This window comes from Thermobia domestica, chromosome 11 (assembly GCF_964235325.1).
Source record: "Thermobia domestica chromosome 11, izTheDome1.hap1.1, whole genome shotgun sequence".
Lineage (NCBI taxonomy): Eukaryota > Metazoa > Arthropoda > Insecta > Zygentoma > Lepismatidae > Thermobia > Thermobia domestica.
In genome coordinates, this window is record NC_137464.1 from 219,164,144 (window position 1) to 219,187,145 (window position 23,002).

Consider the following 23,002-nt stretch of genomic DNA (forward strand, 5'->3'; position numbering starts at 1 on the left):
CGCACGCCCCACACGCTACTCCACCAGCTTCCTTCTGCCCTGACTCGTGTCTCTTAGTAACCACCTAGCACAGGTTAGTATGTATATTTTGGACTGTCAGTTTTACGTAACATACCTACACGACAGTATCATGTAACACTAAGCCCTCCTGAATTGAATCTGAACCTATGTACGCAACGGCCGCCCTCTATTTTTTTTTTAATACTAGTATTCTGTTTCCTGAACAAAGATATTTTAATTCATTAATTCAAGAAAGGGTACCTAAACTGAGATAGTATCTTGTGGTTTGTTAAAAAGGTAATGGATGAAAAGAAAGTAATATAGAAACGAGCTGTGGTCAACGAAAGAGCATTGAATCAAAGGCACCGGTCGGTACATACTGTTATAATTCTATTTAGTCTGTGGTGTCGTTCATTGATAGAGCGGCAGCGCCACCAGCAGGAAAATACATGTAGTTGTTACGAGCATCATGGCTGCTGGTTATTCTGATTTAAGACAGAAATTACAGTTTAAGCAGAAAAGTTTCAGACCACAACAAAAAGAGAAAAAGTAGGTAAAAACGCAATCAAAATAGATGACTATGTAGAATTTTATGATTATTGTTTTTATTAGTGTCATAATATCTGTTCTGTGTGGTAAGTGGTTTGTGATGTTTATTTTGAAACTTGCGGAAAACACTACGTACACTGTACATTTTAAGTTGGGAAATTAATACTGTATGTTGAAACTATTACAAGATGCCAATCTGGTTTGAAGTAGTTACTCACTGTAAGTTTTTTCTTATCAGTAGTAATCTAGAGGGTAAGTTCGTGCATGTTTTCGAAGTAGGCGTGTATCTAATTACAGACATGTGAATAACGTGAATCGTTCTGAATGTGAATGGATTTGGTGAAATCAATATTTTACACGAGATAATATACTTTAAATTCGACATATATGCTTTACTGAGTATTGGTCTAAGTTGGAAAACAACTTTAAAAACTAGAAGCATTTAATCTGTATCAACATCCCAGTTCTCATTCTCCATTTGAAACAAGAATTTAATTCATAGGTTCAGTTTCGGAATAGTATAAACACTTCTATAAGTGTTCCACATGTATGTGCATCTATGTTTATTTGTAGACCGAATAACTCAAATGTTCCAAACTATCTGGTCTTAAGGTGATCAAAGATCGAAGACCTCGAGTGTCGCATTCCAAGCTTTACTCTAGAGAAGACCTGACATATTTTAATCAATCCGGATTTGCAGTGATATACCGTTGCTGTAATTTAGGGATATAGTATACGTAAGACCGTCTGAGTTCCAGAAGAAGCTGGACGCTCATACTTTTAGGGATTATTCATTGAGTATCTACGAACTTAGAAAGGGGGTAACAAACCCACTTTCATTTACTTATCCATTGATACGAAAATAAGAAAGAACGTACCTATTTGCCCTTGTACTTTATATGCTATAGCGCATTACATTATATGCAACAAGGATTTTGGTCTGCATCATGATATAAATTTAAAAATATTTAACATTTTTCGAATTGAAATCAACAAAATTTATTCTAGAAAGTAAAAATAGAATGTTAAGCACATATAATGAAGACAACACAGTGATTTAATTTGGTAACGTATAAATATATAATATGAAGTATCCTCGCGCACGGAAGACAGGGGGTTCTCATGTATACTATTACCATTTAGATTGGACTCCTACTTTTATCGTGTCCATGTTTAATTACACTACCGGTAACGTGAAATTTGCCTCCTGGCTAAGGTTCCGCCAACGGTAGGAAAATGAAAGAAAAGTCGAAAGCTTCCCAATTTCCACTTTGCATTCCTATGCACATTTAGCGGTTATGTTAGTGTAGCTTATCGACAAATATCTGTGCTTTTGTTTCCCCTTCTATACTCTAAATTTCTCGTCTAAAACATTGATTCTTTTTTTTTTTAATTTTATTTACGGCATTTATTCGGTTAACCCCCGCCAGCTTTTAAAAGTAACTAATCAAAAATTACAAATCGCGTAAAAATTACAATTACCTGTACTAGAATGTCATATAAGGGGATTTGTATCTCGACCCCACTGGTTAAAGGTCAAGCAGACGTGCCCCAAAGGCACCGGGCGGAGCCAAGTGGCAGCCAGGGATTGGCAGGTTTGGCTACATAAAACTGAACACATCAATCACAGTCCCACTATAGTCATTCAGCAATCATATTTCGCTCTGGAATTCACCATCATGATCGATGGAGCACATGTTCTATGAATTAAATTGAACATAGAGCACGTAGCATTTGAGGGCAATTGTAGATTCTAGTTAACTTTATTTTAACTTCTGAGTTATAGACATTTTTTCTTCTCTAGATCATTTCATTTTTAGTCATCCGTGCTTCATTTTCTAGAACTTAATACTCTAGCTTCTAGCTAGGGGGGCGCGGTGGCTCAGTGGTAGAGCGTTCACCTCTGGTGCTTGGGGTCCCGGGTTCGATCCCAGCCCCCGCCAAGTGAACTTTGTGGTGGACAAACACCGTGCTCGTGGTTTTTCTCGGGGTACTCCCGTTTCCTCCCACTTTCTTCATTCCACCATTTCACTCATCTCTCATTATCACCGTCTCCTTTAGCCTAACCGGCATAACCGTGGGACGTAAAACTCAAAGATTTCATTTTCATTTTTCTAGCTTCTAGCACATAGCTAATCTTATGTTTTTCAATATATCCGTCAGAGCGTACTTCCACACTGTAGTTGTGCAATGATTTAGCAATAATTTTCCAAATACAAACTTGAATACCGTTTTATACACATAATCAGTAGCGGATTTAGAAAAGTATTTTGGGAGGAGCTTGAGGTTTGAATGCAGGCATAACTAATATTTCGTTTCGTTTGTATATTCAGCAATAATCTTCCGGATACAACCTTGAAGACCATTTTATACTGATAATCAGTGGCGGATTTAGAAAAGTATCTTGGGTGGGTTTCTCTTATTAATGTTTAGTTTTTCTAAAGATTCTTAATTTTTATTTGAGGGCAGTACAGGCTTAACTAGTATTACGTTTGTTTTTAGAAATTCCGTAATTTCGGTGTACAGGCTTCAATCCGAAAGACCCCCCCCTCTCATCCTAACTTCCTTCGCAAATCCATCATTACTGGTAATTAGTAATAACAACGATTTAAAAACAATAGGAAAGGAAGTCAGCCAGGACTCACAGTACACGTACTATGTCTACTTTCATAGATAGAATTAAGACCAACTTTTGTCAGATTGGTCGAATGCGGAGCTGAATCCCGGACCTCCCGATAGACCACTCACTCATGTTCGTTATGCAGTTGTGCTTGGCTTGACTTAAATGTATTTTCTCTCTCTATGCCCTATGGAACCCGAAGGTTCAATGCCGCGTTCACAAAAGCTCCAAATCTTTAGTAAATTTTATTCAGTTTCTATTCTGTGTACTTGTTTCTGTTAGATCCATTTTAATACTATTTTCCTCTCTGCGCCTAGGTCTGTCTAGTGGATTTTTCCCGATTGGATTTCCGGTTAAAACTTGGAAAGCATTCCTACTTTCTTTCATGCTGGCTACATGATTTGCCCACCTGAGCCTCCTAGACTTGATGACCCTAATGATAAACTGTATAAATTATGCTGTTCTTTGTTATGAAGTCTCCGCCATTCCCGTTCCCCTTGAGTCCAAATATCCGTCTTAGGATTTTATTCTCAAATACTTTCAGTCTACGTTCTTCCCTCAGCGTAAGCGACCATGTTTCACAACCATAAAGCCCAACAGGCATGATTATCGTTTTATTTATTTTAAGCTTTAAATTCCTTGACAGAATTCGCGACGACAAAATATTTTGAACTGAATAATAACGCGAATTTCCTGCTTTCTGTCGACATTTAATTTCTTCGTGCATATGAGTTTGGTATGTTAATATTGAACCTAGATATTTGAAAGTATCTAGTTCGTCGGAAGTATTATTTGATATTTTGACGCATCCATAAGTTGCCGTATTATGATCCCGGTGAACTTCCATGTATTTAGTTTTCTATGCATTTACTTCTAAACCAATGTCGCTGCAAGCGTTTAATAAGGCCTTTGCATTTCTTTCGATTGTTCTCTTATCACCCCCTATCAGATTTACATCATTATCATACGCCATAACCTGGTGAATACCATTCAGCTCTAGGCCCTGGTTGCTATCTTTGAATTTCCTTATTCCAGATCAAAGTTGAATAATAATTGCGAAAACGCATCTACTTGTTTCAGGCCATTCTCGACGTGGAAGCTCGTGTCAAGAATTTTCCTTCTCAGACTTTACTTTGGGATTTATTTAAAAACATTTTAATTAATCTAACTAGCTTTTTCGGTATTCCAAATTCTGTAAGAATGTTGTACAATGTTTCGCTCCTAACTGAGTTGTAAGCCTTTCTAAAATCAATAAATAGTTTATGTACTGGGATATAATATTCCCATTTCTTTTCGAGTATTTGTCGAATGATAAATATCTGGTCGGTAGTTGATCGATTTCGCTTAAATCCACACTGATAATCTCCAGTAATTTTATCTGTGTATGGGATCAATCTTACTAATAGAATGTTTGAGAGGATTTTATAGGAGATTGGCAAAAGAGAGATGTCTCAATAATTACGGTATTACAATAGTTTTGTCGCCTTTCTTGTGAACTGGAACAATGATTGATTCTTCTTAAATGTATTCATTTATTTTTTATTTATTTATTTATTTATTTATTTATTTATTAATTTTTAAGGCAGAGTTTTGTACTGATACGTTGAATTCCTCTTGTTAAAAATTCAGAAACCTTCAGGACTGAGTAAACCGTGATGTAGTTATATATTCTAGAGCCTAGGAAACCACGGGCTCAGATGAACAGTCTACTACGTACATGATCGGTGAACAGAAAATTCGGCACTTTTCCGATTTTTCAGGTCCGAAGCACCTGATAGGTGGAAACATATGATTATATGTAAAGTTTTAGAAACATCTTAAAAACCTTGGAGGGAGGTATGGAAAATTGATCTATTAACCTTCTCCTCCTACTACGTGGTAGTGAAACAGATACTTTCTCCGAAATCCGGTGATGTCAAGAAATTCTAGCTAGCTGACAATTCTCGACCAGAGGAGTGCGTATTTCTCACTGCCACTTGAGAAAGGTTTTGGCGAAAACGAAAAAAAAGTAGCGTAGAAACTCCGAATGGTTTGTGTTGTTTTGTTATTTGACACTTTCAACCTGCTTTCAACAGAATATTTCTTTTTCCATTGAGAATGAATGATCTATATATGCAGGCAAGTTGGTCAAGGTATTTCCCCCTTCTCTATATAGAAAGAAAGAACCCACATGTGTAAGCCATAAATCACAGTGTAATGGGGACCAAAGCTATGGCAACGTCGTTGAACATAAGTTGTTACAATGTCACTAGTAAGAGGATATGATTGTTCGGACAGTTCCGATTACCACCCACTAAGGTTTTTAAGACTGCCAGTTCTATATGTGATCAATGAATGGAAGACTCGTTCGAAATATTCATACAAAGTATATGAAAGTTAAAACTTAACTGTAAATCTTCAAGAATGTACAGAATCACGCAAAACGAAGGTCTTGATGTGCAGCCTTAAGAGTATCATATAAATATTTTCCTCTCAAGTTTCATTTTGTTAAAAAAAAAAAAAAAAAGTATTTTGAAGTAAAAATACTATATACAATTTTGCTAGTTATTTTGTGTATCTTTTTTTAAAGTACTTCTTTTGTATATAAGACCTTAAAAATTATATTTATTAGTCAATCCTTTGGGATTCATAATGTGAATATGTTAAGAATTAAATTTGTTTGAAAAATCTTCGAAATTCATGGTTTATTTTCGAAGTTCTATATTATTATTTGCATTAACCACTAATTTAATGAGATTTTGTGTTGTAGAGAAGTGAAATAATCTGCTTTATCAGTTTAAAGCGGAATTTTGAAAAAAGCCCAAAATTTCGCAAGTAAAAAAGCGAAGCAGAAGAATCCGAGTTTACCCCCAAAAAAAACTTTTTTTTTTTTTGAGCCCATGTATCTCTAATTTTGACCGGTCTCCACACAGGAACAGTTTCTTAAAGAAATTGAATTTACTTACCAGCTTGGTAAAGCTAATGGTCACGATAGGATAACTCTTGAAAGGTGAGTTCCTTCGTGGCTAAGAGGTTAGCGTACGCACCTTTGGCGTGGGAGATCCGAGTTCGATTCCCGGCAGGAGCTCATATGGTTCGGATTCCACGTTAATCAGTAGGTCCCGTCTCATAGCCTCGCTGCGAAAAGGGACGTTAAACTCAAAATCAACTCAGCACTCTTGAAAGGTGGTGGGAATTGATCTTGAAAGTCTTTAAAAGCACTTATATAACGTTATTTCTTACCACTTAACTTATTTTCTGTACATTTTTTAAAATTGGTGGTCATTTCAAAATATAAGGACCTCCGAATTACATAAACTGGTACCTTAAAAACCAGCTTGATGGTTAGCATAGGCTGTGTGAATATTTCACTCTGTTAAAACTAATTTTGTATATAATAAATTTTACCTAGTTTTATTTATTTATTTATTTATTGTTTAAGCTTATAAGAAGAGAGTAAATTTCAATGATTAACAATGTAAGAAAAAAAATCTGTCAATAAATCACCGTATTTATCTAAGGATAAGGCACGAATTCATATCAAAACATAACTGAAAAATACACACCTTTTTTACAGGAAGAAAATGTTAACTTCAAATTATTGAGTTGTTGATTGTGGGTATAGAATACATATTACGTAACTTAGAAATAAACGATCTTACTTTATATCTGGGGAGTTCAAAAAATTCTTTCAAGTAATTTGGATGCTCGTTAATATTTTTGTCAGTGTCTTCTAGTCGCTGCTAAATTGCAACATGTGGTTGGTTTCTGCCTTGCTGTGTAACCCTTTATAAGAGATGAAGTAAATGAAATCCTCATTTCACAAAATATGTTGAACTTTACTTCTTAAATAAATATGTTATAAGGTGGATAGGCTTTTCAGTATTTGAAAGCCCATATATACGTATATATGTTTCATGTTTGTAGAAAAGTCTTGCATTATTCTGAATAATGTCAATTCACTTACCTGCCTGTTGGAGTCCACCTGACGAAAATGCATAGAGCGTCGAAATAATTTGACAGAATTTTTTTTATTCCATGAATCAAGATAGATCGTTTATTTCTAAGATATTCAAATTATTTAGTTGTTATTTATTCCATACACTTTGTCATTTAATTCAATAATCATGTTGATTATTTCTTTCTAGGTATACACATTCGCCATATTCCCACAAAAATGTAGACGAAAATTTAGTATTACTTAAAAGAATTCATACTGGAATCCAACAGAGGAGACTATTCGATAATGATCAGTGTGCTGCTATAGAGAAGAAAATAGACGAAGTTGTAGAAATAGCCGAAAATGGAGGTTATAGGCCTTGTACTGTAGATAGAGCACCTCTTAGAAACAAGTAAGGATGCTTTGATTAGCTTCATACGGAAAGATAGCACTATGGTTATTAATAACACTAGTAAACTTTAAATGATGTATCGCTCATACCCATTACATTTTTTTTGGCTTTTAGTACCGTGGCAGGTAACAAAATAATGATCTTTTGAGTATTTAACGAACTTGAGGTTCAGTTTACGGTGCTATCATAAGCAATCAAAAATAACAAAGGAAGAACTGGAAGAAAGTTAACCTATATTTAATCTTTTCAATCTTTTTTTTTTTTTTTTTTTTGACCAAATCCATTTCACCAGATAAGACGTTTGTAGCTTTTTTTCTAAATAATAATAATAATAAAAAAAATACAGTGTTGTTTTCAAATGTTTGTACCTCAATATTTAATTGGTCTTTGGCCAATGGTCACCAAACTCACGAAGCTTCTGAGCTACCGTACCGTTTTTGAAATCCTACTGTGAGCTTCCATCCAAAAGAACTACCAACTTTTTTTTTTTTAAATTACATTTGTGGTTACTTAGCTCAGTGAAGGAATCACAATTATCCAACCGGGGTGTTAATGGGAGCTACCGAAAATGTCCTCGCTAGCTACTAATAGATCACTGGTCGAGACATATGAAACTGGAAGCAGAATATTCAGAATAGAACAGTGGTTCAGAACATATACGACTTATGTCCATTGAAGGAAGCACTTTGTCAAGGAAGGGGTTCCGAAAACGGAAAAATATAAGTATTTTGAAGAATGCATTTTCTTTGTCTACCTTTCAGCCTCTCTTGGTTTCACCTGCACCCCGTATAAATAGGGACATCTCAGAAATCTGATAGACATAGATTGATGGAAACAAAATGTTACAAAGCTCCCTCGTAGTTAAGCGGTTAGCGTACGCGTCTTTGACATGGAAGACCTGGGTTCGATTCCGAGCGTGAACTCATGTGGGTCGGATCCCACTTAAGCTGTAGATTCACGTCACATAGCCTCGCTGCTGAAAGGGACGCTAAAATCCACGTCACAGATAGCTTTGCTGCTGAAACCCCACTGCTGCCCAAATCCCAGCAAAACCCAAATTGTTCCTCAGAGCAGAATAACGTATAAGGTGTATACAAACTTGAACAAAAGACGTGATAATTATTTCAGAATTGTCGGGTTCCATTTATTGAAGCTCTGTTGAAGACGTGAGTAACTGAGATACTGTATGTAACAAGTCTCCGAGTACGGCAAATGAGCGAAATTTAGGGAAAGTATGCAAGTGACTAACAGTTCAATCTCTGAATTTGAATTCGTTAGTTTCCGATGGAAGATGCCTGTTTTTTTAATATTTGCATGGCGTCTACTGATTCTTGAAATACTGGAAATTATTGTGTAATACGGAAGAAATGTAAAAATTCCCTTTAAAACCCTTCAAGATTGCAGCCCCATCATTTGGGTGTAGGTAGTGGTACGGTTAACTTGTGAACCATTGAAAAGCTAGTTCGAAAAATGAAATGGATAGTGTTTATAAAACTTCAGTTAATTTAGGTACCAATCCTGGACATAATATTGAAAAGCTCCAGATACTCTTCTATGTTCTGGAACTTTCCTGTTTGGTCAGCACTACTGGTTTTTTCGTACTGACTTGCCTTTTCGACTCATCTACTTCTTTCCTTTATATGTTTTCTTTAAAAGGATCCCGTAACCGGCTTCTTTGGAAAGGCTATTTTAACAAGAACATTTTTCCTGTCCTTTTTAATTTTTACACTGTACCAAATGTAATACGAAAGAACATAGATTTACATATATATACATATAGTATGTGAACCAGGTGTGGAAAGGGTTGGCTGTGATGGGTGAGTGGAGATCCATAGAAAAGATGAGCATAAATTACAGTAGGCATCCTGGGAGAAACAACGTGCAGAAAACTCTTATTCTTTTTTTCCTCTCTCTCTCTCCGATTTTAACTCTCTACTTTTTGTGCATTCTTTCTATTAGAATATTGAAGACGACTGCTTTTCCAACATATTTTGTAGGCTGTAGAATATCACAGCATACAGTTGTGTGTGGCACTTTTTCAATCAGTTCCCCGTAGTATACTTGAAAATTTTCTAGCAAGACTGGAAATATCTAAGTCAACTTCAGCACACGCACTGTATATAGAAATGACGCCAGATATTTTTTTTAAAATAAAAAAAAAAAAAAAAAAAAATACAAATAAAATCTTCGAGGATTATCTTTGAAATGGGCTAGCGGAACGGATTGGATTGGATCGGATTTGAGTTTAGCGTTCTGTTCAGCAGCAAGGTTGTATGAGACGTGGATCAAAACCATATGAGTTCCACTGAAAAGCTAGCGGTTTGAAGTAAAAATGCTGGATCTGAGATTGCAAGGAAGTACACCATATTGTATTATAGCTATTTTCGAACGGTGTATTGGGATGAAACCACTAGTGTACAGGGATAAAGAAAGGACTTTGAAACTAAATAATGAATGAGATTCTCATTATGAAATGTAATATACGCTTCATAGAAAATTTATATACATAACTTTCAAAACGGTAACAGTACTTTTTTTTTTTTTTTTTTTTTTTTTTAATGAAAGCTCATGTGATTCGAATTCCACACTAAACTGTGGGGCCACGTTTCGTTTAGCTCTACTGCTGATCCAGCCGATCAGTAACTATATTTCGTTATTTGATAGTCAGGCAATTGTAGTTTCGTATGTAATGCTTCTTTATGATAAAAGTAGAAACTAACTTTGTATTAGTTATGAAAAAAAGAAATAGCTGTTTCTTATGTGTGTCTCAGGATTTTAAATTACACAGAAAAGATTAGAAAAAATTGAAAAACGCTGCTGTAATAGATTCATTTAGGTATTGTTGACAAGAAATAGTACTATGGCAGGGAGTATACATTTGATTGATTTATTTTACTTTTTTTTTTTTTTTTTTTTCAACTATTGCATTTTTATAGTCCAGAATTACGTTACGTTACGTCAGCCCATGGAAGGCTGTGATAGGCCAGATGCTTTTTAGTTGGGTGATGGGTAATCCAACGAATTCCATATCCATTATTACCTCCTTCAAGACTAGCTATAGCTTATATGCTGTGCAGGCTTCTTTAGAAAAAATATATTGAAAATTGAAAAAAAGCAAAAATTCTACCGTCATTTTTATTTGGATCTTCGTAAAACATTCGTTGGTACCTTTGGCGCAAATTACATGGGCTCTTTTCCCGGTGGAAGCTGATGTAATTCGGATTGCATGTTAAGCTATTTTTCCTTGGTGCTGTAAAAGGATGATCAGCTTTTTTCCTTGATTTTAACAATTATATATGTTAGCTTTGACTTTGTAAATTTTCTGTCGGCTCTGGGGAGGGTTTTCGTTTTTGATGGTGAACGGCTTTGGGACGGTCTGAATGAGGGAAGAGTTGTGTTTGTGGCATTGATGGGAACCGAAATATGATTGTTTTGGTGTTCTTCTAAAACTAGGAAGTATCGTGTCGCGACTGTTAAAAATGGATTTTCTTCTAATTTTGAGGTGCAATGGCTTCTGAACCGCTGATGCTGTTGCAATGGGCTTTACTTACTTGTAATCAACATAAAAGGTTTTGTGACGCTGCCAAATTTCATCCAAATCTGGGATGGTGGGTTGAAGGACTTGGCTGAGCTGACGTGGAATGACCCGTATATATCTTAGTTGTGTCTTGTGCTTATTTAATAAAGGTGCTATTAATTAAACTTTGTTCAGTATTCACCTACAGTAAATTATTTATAATTTTGCCATTTTTCGTCAATATTCACAGGGATACTACAGATATTGAAGAAATTTGCAATTGTAACAATTATTTGAAGAATTTTTGTCCATTACAACTTTCTACACTTCTATATCATTTAGGTGAGGGCGCCAAAATATTGTTTGCTTACACTTAAGAAATGTCTAGAACCGGTCGTATCCAAATGTTTATTATCTCTGTTTATAAGGAAGTTACGAGTAAAAATGCAGGACAGTATAAGCGACTGTTATATTTTTTTATTCTACAGAAACAAATAAGAACAATTTAAATATGAAAAAAAAAACCTCATAAACAAGGTTTAAAACTCTTAGTCCTCAATTTATATAAAACATTTACAGTTTCTTCATATTTTGGAAAATGTAAATAGCCTATACTGTCAGCTACATTAAGAGACTGTTAAAATCAAAACGTAACTAGCGACTTCTCAATTAATATCTGAGTCTGAATCTATGGAGAAGAATGCATCTTTTTACCTAGAAACTCATTTGCACATTTTCCCCCTGTCATTTTGCTGTCTCCAACTATAAATGGTCTATGTCCATTTAGGGTAAGAAGGCAGAAAAAAAAAATCCACTTCTACCTCAACATCGAAAAAGTTCTTCAGCTGTAATGTAGGTATCTATTTCATAAATGTTTACAAAACGATCCATGTTCAGAAGATTTTAAACAGAGTGACAAGCATTATTTTGATATATTTTCGTCTTCGTATTTTATGTCTTGCTAAAAGAGAACGCTGACATAATTACTGTACCTCATTTTTTTCGCTGTAATCGCCCTATAACATTACAAAATGCGGAATTATAACCCCCGTGGTAAATCGTATAATTTATTGTAATAACTAATATATTGATTATTTTTATATTGCTTTAGTTTAGAACATAGTAAATTACGTACATTTTTAAAAATAGAAAAAAAAAAAAAGTATTAACACCAGAAAGTGTTATGGAATTCCCATGCGGACAATGGAAGCGTTTTTTTTTTAATTGCGTATAACAGCTATTAAGACCACCAGTTTGTTTGAACAATTATGTTTGCCTTGTGTATGTGTTATCTTGAATAACATATATTATACTGAATTGAGCTATAAAAGTGAAATACATGGAAATGATAAATCCTTACCATAATTACTCCAGCTCACCCTATGTTTAAGTAGTAAAGTTGTATCCTGTATTTATCCAGAGATTGTATCGAAAGAGAGTGAAGAATTCAGGGAGAAAATTGTTTTGTCAGTTGGGGTAGTAAATCGTAATGTTAGTATAAGATACTGGTATTACTGTTTAAAAAAAATAACTACTTTAATTTTGAATTGATGAATACAATATGATGAGGATTCGGATCGTATAACTCAAATGGATGTTTTTAGTTAAGTACATAGACCCCTGTATAACCGTTTGTTTTTACAACCCTGTGTAGGTATTCTGTTAATACATCAGGGGGTCATTATTAATTTGATCCTGTCATCTCCCTCTGGGATCCGTGATGGGAAAGGCCCTTCTTGCAGCGGATGTCTTCATTAGGACAATGTGGATAGGAACAAGGAGACCGCCAGTGGAGACAAAATTCAGTTTCACAGATGTGTTAGTTTCAAACTGATAGAGAAGAATTACTGTCCGCCACGTTCGAATCCCCTCTTTCGACATTTTTAACGTGGCAGGGTCACAGTTGTATACTTGATGGGTATTGTCAGTTGTGCCTAAGAGAGGAAACGGAGGGAGTCCGATTTTCTTTTCGTTTTTTTTTTTTTTTTTTCTCGGCATCGAGTACTTACTGTATTTTACATAAAGAAATAAATATTTTTTTAAAAAAATGACATTTACAATGTCTCTTCCGTAGGAATTTATCAGAGCTCAGATGATGTTCTAAAGATCAATGGATGGTCTACTCATACTGGTGCTGTATGAGGGAGAGTTTGCTCTTTATAATATATGATGCGATTGCTTTCTCTCTTCCTATATTATTAGAGGAGTTTCAAAATTTATCAGAAACGGAACTGTAGGCTGTCCTTTTTTTTGTATTGAATATTTTAAACTATTTCCTTTACTTCATTTCGGCCTGAGTCTTGGTGGGTAATCAGTAATTGCACTTGTTCACGTAAAATTGGTATATATATATTTTTTTCGTAACTTCTACTTGATTTACAAGTTTTATATATTCGTAAACTTTGAAAAATTATTTAAATGAAAAGCATGTAATTTGCTTTCTATTTTTGTCGTATATGTGAATTTCAAATAATGTTAGTGATACCATTAAAATCTCCGATCCCAGTGGAAGCGCATGTTGCTCAGATTCCACATTGATTCTCGATTCACATTTTATAGATTAATGAGTAATATGGGGAATTGAATTCATAGAGAATTGAATAATAACTTGTAGTCCAGCTGCTCTATAAGCCGGTACCGTGGTCCTGTAGTGAGCTCTCTTGTAGGCATGGGAGTGGCCTATACAGTGAGGGTTGATGTTGCTTTATTTGATAGTCTTTGTATTCGCTAATTGACCTCGATTCAAGCCGTCGTGGTTCAAAGCCTATGGTATTAATAGGTCCTGTCGTTCATAAGCTCGGTGTTGTATGACACCCAGATCACAAGAGATCAACTTTAGCTGCTGTGTTTTTGAAGGAATTTTGTATTTATGTGACCCATCGTGGCCGAGGCCGGGTAGATATACTTATCTCGGATACTGACTTGAGCACTGTTTCGGATCAGCCTTTGCTGAAGGGGAATCTTAAAATTTAATTAGCCAACATTGTGTACCCTGAAAGTGGATACGATGTTGATTTGTTGTAGAGCTTATTACCTTCAACCTGAGTTGAACTCTAATGATTGTTCGTTCTAGAGTTAAGTAGTGTATAAGTCACCATGATTCCAGTCGCCATAAAGGGGGCCGCGGTGGCTCAGTGGTAGAGCATTCACCTCTGGTGCATGAGTCCTTGGTTCGACCCCAGCCCGCACCAAGTGAACTTTGTGGTGGACAAACACCGTGTGGGTTCTCCCGTTTCCTCCCCTTTCTTCATTCCACCATTTCATTCATTTCTCATCATCACCGTCTCCTTTAGCCTAGCCGGCATAATCGTGAGACGTAAAACTTGAAGATTTCGCTTCGTTTTTTTCTTTTTAACAAAGGATGATCAGTGTGTATTATAATAATAGTTTAAAATGAGCAAGATGAAATTAAATTTGATAAAAGATCAGCTCAGCTTAATTCTGATTATAATATTTCTGCATAAATTTGCTGCAGCCTTAAAAAGAACACTAATTTTCTTTTGTACCTTATATACGAATGTTTTATTAGATTTTTTTCCATTCCCATTCAAGCTCTCTTGTGGCTATATTGTTAGGATCGAATCTTCGTCATGAGAGACTAGGGTTGGATGCTCGGTGAGAGATCAATTTGGTACCGGTCTTACGTTAAACTGTAGCTTCATAGTCTCATATAGCTTCGGTGTTGAAAAGTAACTTGGAGGGGAGCTTTTAAATGTTTTGGAGTTTTCATATTGGTGTTACTTACAGTTTGATGTGTTTTTGTATTATAAATGGGATTAATGGTTTATATAACGTAAAATACATGTACAGTCTTTTGTTGATGATACTTCCCTTACTATCGCTCACAAGACATGGAATGATACATTTTTAAAGTGCCGAATTCTGATAAAATAGACATTTGACATCTTCACCTACTGCTGTTGGACAGGCAACGAATAAATCACTAAAGTTGTATAATTGTTAAAATACTGCAAGGTGTCAATTTAAAGTTCTTAGTAATGAAGAAGATATAAAATGTTTAGGAATAAAGATTGATAGACATTTAAAACTGAATTATCACACTCAGTACTATAGCACATACTGGGGAACTGTCGGTAGCAAAATAGTATTTAATGCAGAGTAATAAGTAGATATTGTGGGTAGGTTAATTTTCTTTAGGGGACGAATGCTAGGAAATAGCCACAGTGGCTTGATGTTTATCATATCGTTACAAGGAACCGTACTTCCAGTCATTCCGGAATGGTATATTATCTCAAAATTCAAGGAGTTTGATTTTGTTCAAATTGGCCTAAAATGAAAAGCGAAAAATGATCGGTGCAATGTATAGAAGCTCACTTTGATTACTTGTTAGAAAATTTTGAATTCCTTCATTTCGGATTTTTTTTTTATTTTTTTTTTTTTTTTTTGAGGGGAAAGAGGTGGAGGGTCATATAACATATCAATCAATATTGACCCCCTAATATTAACTTAACAGTGTACAGTGGAGTCCCGGTAATCCGAACAAGTCCTTTTTTGCGAAAATACGTAGTTTTAGGAAATTAATAGCTAAAAGGATAAAAATAGATGTATATCTTCGTAGAAAACAAGTAAACTTTCGTTAAATACAGTTTTAAATACACAAAGATAATAATACCCCTAACGGAAATACTTGTAACTACAGTACTGTACTGTACGTACCGTACATGGAAAAATAAAAGCATCAAGTTTTCCAAACATTTTTAATGTTTTTAACATTCTTCTTGTACAGTACAGTACTGTAGTCAGAAAACGTGTTTTAAAATACTATACTCTATGTATTACAACACAATAGACCCGTTCACTTGCTTCAAACCGCGATTTTACTATTATTTCGGCTAATCCGAACAGGGTTCGGTCCCAATTAGTTCGGATTAGTGGGACTCCAGTGTATTAGCTAATTTTCCTTTGAGAATTTTACAATTTTTGCAGGCATTCAGGTCTTTTTTTGTAAGCTTGTTTGCATGTCCGTGTGACATGTAGTTTTTTTTTTTAAAAAATATTATTATTATTATCGTTTCAGTTGTCACTCAGTGATTTGGTATTGGAGAGTTAAAGAAACCTAATACAATTTCAGTTTGCTAGAATGTAATGCTACGATTGTTAAGGAAGCGATTGATCTTATCACTTGTACTGTAATAATGTTAAATACTAGTAATATTTCTGCCTTTGATACACATTGTTCAAATATGTTACGTTTTGTTGAATTAACTAAACTGTTTCATCTTTAGAGACTTAAAACAAACAACAATACTTAGTTGTTTAAGGTTAAAAATTCAATGAAATTCAGAGAATGGAAGTGAATAAACCTGATTTATACTTCTAAGGAGCTAAATACACGTTTTCAAGATTTTTCTGTTGTTCACAATGCATAAAAGAGGAAGTAAAAGAGAGAAAATGCTGTGTTAAGAGTAGTGGGCCTTGTTTATACTTTTGTGTATGATTGGACATTGTTTTTCATTATTCTTTTCTGGGCCCTTCGGATGAGTGTAAAAGTGTGCATTTTAGTATTTTCAATACATTTTATCCATAAATGTTCTGCAATCATAAAAAAAGAATGCATCTTTCAAGTTACAGATGTGTATTAATATGCACAATTAGTGGGTTGTGTAAACACAGCAGATGTATGTTGTGGTATAGTTAATGTGATGTAAATTTTTTGAACAACTATCTCAAGAGTAAAAATTGAGGCTAGTGTGAGGAAGAATTGAGTAGCGTAGACGGAACTCCGATACATGGGTTTTCACATATAGCCCATATTACACATTTTCATTCTTTGAAGTTTTTAACTTTACCCTATTGAAATTTTCTAGGTACTTTTTTGGAGAAGGCTATACGTATGGTGCACAACTTTCAAAGCGTGGCCCAGGGATGGAAAGACTCTATCCACAAGGAGAGGTAGATCCTATACCTGAATGGATAGATAAAATGGTTATTCAGCCAATTGTCAAGGCTGGTATAGTCCCAGAAGGCTTCGTTAACTCAGCAGTTATAAATGACTATCAGCCTGGTGGTTGTATTGTGTCACATATAGACCCTATACACATATTTGACAGGTAAATAGATAATTAGGAAGTTATGCATACTTTAAAAAAAAAAAAAAAAAAAAAAAAAAAAAAAAAAAAAAAAAAAAGATCTTGTACATATGTTTTTATTTCTTTTCCCAATATTTCGGTAACAATTCGCTGTTACCTTTGATTAGGGACGATAATTCGAAAGAGTATGTAATTCCACCTAGTTTCGTTTCCATTTTTTCCTGTTTTTTCGCAAGTTTATGGTCTATTATCCTTTTGTTTTAGTTTCCTTAATACAGTACCGAGTACTTACTTCAATTACTATTTGTTTTCTGTAATTTTATCACAAACAATACAAAAACATGCAAAAGTAATATAATGAACCAACTATTTACGTGTTCCTTACTGAAATTACACAAAACAAATACTAATTGAAGAAAGGATTCGATGCTGTACTTAAGGAAATTGAAACAACAGGAAATAGACCACGAGCTTTGGAAAAAAATAGGAATGTAACCAGAATGTATTCGTCGAATTTTTGTCCCTAGTCAAAGGTAACCATTGTTAGTTTCATCAAGTCTGTGAGGCTTAGGTGGGCAGGTCATGTAGCGAGAATGGAAAAAAGTAAGAACGCTTTCAAAGTTTTAACTGGAAATCCAATCGGAAAACGTGCATTAGGAAGACCTAGGCGCAGATGGAAGGACAATATTAAGATGGATCTCATAGAAATAGCAATCCAAAGTGAAAACTAGATCCAGTTGGCTAAGGACATAAGTTAATGGACAGCTTTTGTGAATGCGGCATGAACCTCCAGGTTCCACAGGCCATAGAGTTAATTAGTCAAAGGTAACACCGAATAGTTTCCGAAATATTGGGAAAAGAAATAAAAAAAATACGTACAAGATGAAGAATTTATTTGACTTTATTAGTATATATAAATATAAAAGTATATAAATAAATAAAAATACTTGTACCTACTTCCAGTTGAAATAAATTTTACATTCAGCGTGGTTTTTCAACAGAGTTGCACAAGGAAAGCCATCTTTTATCTTCACCTCGGAGAACTTTTGTTAAAACTGTTATTGAAAGTAGATTAAGAAATAGATATCATCATATTGTGAGTGTCGTCGGAACGTGTTTTTAAAAATGAAATTTTATATCAAGAGCCATCCGTACTTCCGAAAGAATCGTATCAAATTAGAGTGATGGAGAAATCTTTTACATAAAAGGCAATAGATCTACAATCAGTATTGAAGCTCGTAATAAAATTTAGTTCCAAGTACATACCGATGTCTATGGGATTTCATGGATATGCTCTTCACTTTCCTCTTTCAAATGTTTTGAATACAATGATAATATTGAAAATACAATTTCTTGCGGAAATATTTAAGTGTTTAAGTAAATAAGTAATAACTAAGGCTTGGGTTTCTATTACGTATCATATTTTTATACTAGCGTCTTTGTACATGTCTAATTATAAATATGAGCACAAAAATATTTTTATTCTTCACATAAATGCATGTTTAAACTATATTTTAGCTTTAGATCATATCTGGACCCGAAGTGATAAAAAAAAAGGCATATTGATCATCATATATTTCGCAGATTTCACCCATTGTTCGAAAGTATATTTTGCAGTATTGACAGCGAGACTATTTGGATCTTCCTGAAGAAAAAAAAAGAAAAAAAAAAAGTCCTACACGTGCTAGTGTGTGCTTTTTGATAAATAAATAAATGTGTAGTGCAGGTTTAAGTTCCTTTATCTGGCGAAATATAAGAAGGTAACATAACTTTATTTTTTTTTTCAGGCCTATAGTGTCAGTGTCATTTATGAGCGACAGTGCTTTGAGCTTTGGGTGTAAATTCAGCTTTAAACCAATAAGAGTATCGAAGCCTGTACTTTGTCTTCCCCTTTCCAGAGGTTGTGTTACGGTATTAAGGTAAGTTCATAATATACTAGGTAAGTACATAATATATGAGGCGTTGAGTGGCAAAGTGGCGTAAGTCAGTTTTTGAGACGTTTTGAGATATTGAAACTTTTATTAGAATTGATATAGAAAAATCGGACAAAATCGGTTTTGTGCTGCAATCTTCTGGCCTATGGCCGGGTTCTTTTACCCTGAGATACACAGCTTTTCCATCCAACAGGTTATTGTTTCAAGTTGACGGAAATGACTTAATCTTATTGTTTTTAAAAAAATAGTTACGCCACTTTGCTATCCATTGTAGGCTTTTTAAGTGGAACGTGACCAATTCTTCAAGTTGCCCTGTAATTCAATAGTTTACAGAAATGCCGTTTAGATATGTCATATTATTATTAGTTCTAAAGTGGGAACCTACAAGTGTGGTCATATATTCATTGATACAGGAGATTTTCTTATAAGTCCGAAAATAGATTTATTCAAATCAGCTTTATGCAGTTACATAATTTCTTCCCTAGAAATTCATTGACGCATGAGTAATGTGTATAGTGGAACTCATACGGCATGACACACGATTGCGAAATAGTACAGGCAGTTAAAGAAAGAAGGTTTTCCATAAAAAGCTTTTCTCATCGTTGTTAGTATTAAGAAATTATCAAGCAAAAAACTAACTCATATACACCAAGTACGTAGAGGACACATTTTTAAAAAAATAGCTCACCTGAGGTGCGTTTTCTTGTGGTTGTTTTAATTTAGAAATATTTTTAATAATTACATATACACACAACTTAGGTAAGTTCATATTATGCATTATTTATATGACTATAAACGGCTGAAATACGGATATATTCCTAGAAAAGAAATTACAATTGATATACATTATTAAAGAGAATAAATTTTATTTCCATATCAAAATGTTAGTAGTCCATAGCGCAGGGAAGCTTCGCAGTTTGTAGCAGTTGACTTCTGGTATTTATGGCCAGGGGCGCACCCAAGAGATTTGACTCCCAAGCTAAAAATTGCGTACCCATTTTTAATATGTTGTTTTGTTCACACCAGCGGTACACTTACGGGAACCACTTGATCCTGATCCCCTCTTGTTTCGATTTCGGACCATCCAACAAAAATGGGGCAGAATACATTATTATTATTATTATTATTATTATTATTATTATTATTATTATTATTATTATTATTATTATTATTATTATTATTATTATTATTATTATAGTTATAGTTTTCAGTTTTGAGAAAAAAAAAACTCTCAGAGGGTATACCTCGAAGACCACACTTTGAGAAACGCTGCTCTACCATTTAATCACGTTTTGCTTTTGTCGTGTCATTGATAAAACTCAGTGTTTTGGTGGAGTACTGAGCTTGAAATATGGTGTAACGTGTTTTAGGTATAATTTTAATATGTTTTATTTAATTCAAAATGGTGTTAACCAAACGATTGACTTATTATTTACAGCGGATTTGCCGCAGACGAAATAACGCATTGTGTTCGACCAGAAGATACAGTTGCAAGGAGGGCTGTTATTCTTCTTCGCAGGTAAGTAGTTTGTAATAATTAATAAGGTTTCAATTGAGGTTTGTAATGCCTGCAATTCAGATTCACAGTGAAGTGATGTAGTTTCGAGTAAATATTATTCAAAGTCTATTGTTAAAACAATTTTCGGTATGTTCTTCATTGTTCTTCGTACATTCGAATAGTGGATGCCCTGGTGAATGTCAGATGGTTTGCTGACACGATCAAGAATGCTAACAGCGATCGCATGTACTTCATTTTCTGATTCCTGAATAATCTTGACAGTTTGAAGCTTTCAAGAGCTCCCTCGTGGCCAAGCGGTTAGCGTACGCGCCTTTGGCGTGGGAGACCCGGGTTCGATTCCCGGCGGGAGCTCATGTGGTTCGGATTCCACGTTAATCAGTAGGTCCACGTCTCATATAGCCTCGCTGCTGAAAAGGACGCTAAACTAAAAATCAACTCAATCATCAACTTGAAGCTTTCGGCTCTTTCCTAGAGCCGTGTTCACTGAGATTAAGAATAGGTGTAAGAGAACAGGATACATGTATGAAAAGAAATTGACTGAGCGGGGAAAAGCAATGGAGAGGCCAAGCGTTAGCGCATTTCACAATGAGCCAAACAGGAGCCAATACACATTAAAAAAAAAAAAAAAAAAAAAAAAAAGAAAAAAAAAAAGAAAATTATTTTACATAAGAAGTGTAGATTTTCATTTTGTCTTATCTTACTTTTTTCTTTTCAGGGTACATTTCACATAACATTTATTGCGTACTTTCAGGTTTAAATTGTGTGTAAAAATTTAATTTATTTTGTTGTTGCTTAGAGTTGAACACCCATTATCAGTATGAGACATGAACCTTTAGCTTAAGATGGAATCCGAACCTCTGTAATGCGTTCAAATATTAAAGCTCCTACCGAAAATCGAACCTGCGACCTAGTAACTATTGGTGCAGGTGCTAGCTGGTAGACCAGCAGAGAGGGTATTATTTTGTTATAAAAGTAACACAATGCAATTGCAAAAGCAGCTTTGCAATACACTTGAACTGCTAATAATGAGTGTGCACATTGTCATTTATTGATTATTTATCAACACTGTTGACAATTAAAACAATAACAAGAAAAATGGTTTCTAAAAATCAAGAACTAGCAGGTTGGTTTTAATGTTCCCATATGATTTTAGTCTTATAATTAAGAAGACAGACTCACTTGTTGACGTAAAATGAAAAGCTGGAATAGGAAATCACAAATGTTTAAGAATAAAATCTAAACTTCAAATTAGAAAACACTTTTAGAGTCTCTTAGGTTTTTCCACGTAGTCCTCCTAGGGATTAAGAACGCATAAGGGATATAAAAGATGAATATTTATTTACAGGTTTCTCCCAGTATTTTAATAACAATAATTTTAGTTGTATTAATAAATATGGAGGGAAACGTGGTAAAATTGATCTATACAAAAAATAAGAATTTATGATGAAATTTAAACCAGTCAGTTGAACAAAAATTGGATCATAATCATACAATAAATATATTTTTTTGAAGAGAATATTATTGGTTTGAAGATGGAAGTTTTTACTCTGGATATCATGATAATATGGCAAGTACGGTTTAACGAAGTACAGTTGGATGTGTTGAAGCACAACGCTCATATTCCTTTTTAGAATTGATTGCATGTGGAATCAATGATCGTGTTGTTTAGTATTCGAATCAATTTTGAATTTTACGTACAGTATTTCATTCCTGGTACGACTTGAAGATAAGTCTGGAGGGCACGTGGCTCAGTGGAAGAGCGCTTACCTCTAGTGCGTAGTGTCCTTGGTTCGATCCCCGGCCAGGTAAGATTGTGGTGGACAGTATCGTGCTCGTGGGTTTTCTCGGAATACTCCCGTTTCTCCCACTTTCTCATTCCACCAAATCTTCCATAATCATCTCTGTTAGCCTAATATACATAATCGTCGGACGTTAAACTCTAAAGATTTCATTTCGGATCTTTTTTTTTCTTTCTTCTCAAAGATGAGACCTGGAGGTCACGGTGTTTCACTGGTAGAGCTCTCACCTTTGATGCCTGGGGTCTCTGGTTCGATCCCAGCTCGTGCCAAGTGGACTTTGTGATTTACGTATACCGTGTGCATAAGTTTTCTCTGGTTCTTCCCTTTTCTCTCACTTTCTTCATTTCACCATTTCATTAGTTATTATCATATCTGTTTTGCCTACAAAGCATAACGTGGGACGTTAAATCAAGATTTCATTCCAGTTCCTTTCTGTAGATGAATCGCTCGTGGGTCTGGAATAAGTATAAGATTTTTTAAAAAAATAATGCGATCACTGTTTCTGCATAATTTTTCAAATATTTGTCAGAAAATAATAATAATAATAATAATAATAATAATAATAATAATAATAATAATAATAATAATAATAATAATAATAATAATAATAATAATAATTATTATTATTATTATTATTATTATTATTATTATTATTATTATTATTATTATTATTATTATTATTA

The 23,002-nt window shown here is 34.4% G+C and overlaps 1 protein-coding gene across 1 annotated transcript in view; it reads left to right on the forward strand.

The window, feature by feature from the left end:
- The first annotated feature begins 393 nt into the window (after positions 1-393).
- The window catches only part of LOC145664749 (RNA demethylase ALKBH5-like), a 32,486-nt gene continuing 9,877 nt past the window's right edge, over positions 394-23,002 (forward strand). The window contains exons 1-5 of the mRNA XM_081731644.1: positions 394-549; positions 7,297-7,500; positions 16,846-17,088; positions 18,855-18,986; positions 20,440-20,520. Of these exons, the coding sequence (XP_081587770.1) occupies positions 470-549; positions 7,297-7,500; positions 16,846-17,088; positions 18,855-18,986; positions 20,440-20,520 (740 nt within the window). The 5' untranslated portion in view covers positions 394-469. The remainder of the gene's footprint in view (positions 550-7,296; positions 7,501-16,845; positions 17,089-18,854; positions 18,987-20,439; positions 20,521-23,002) is intronic.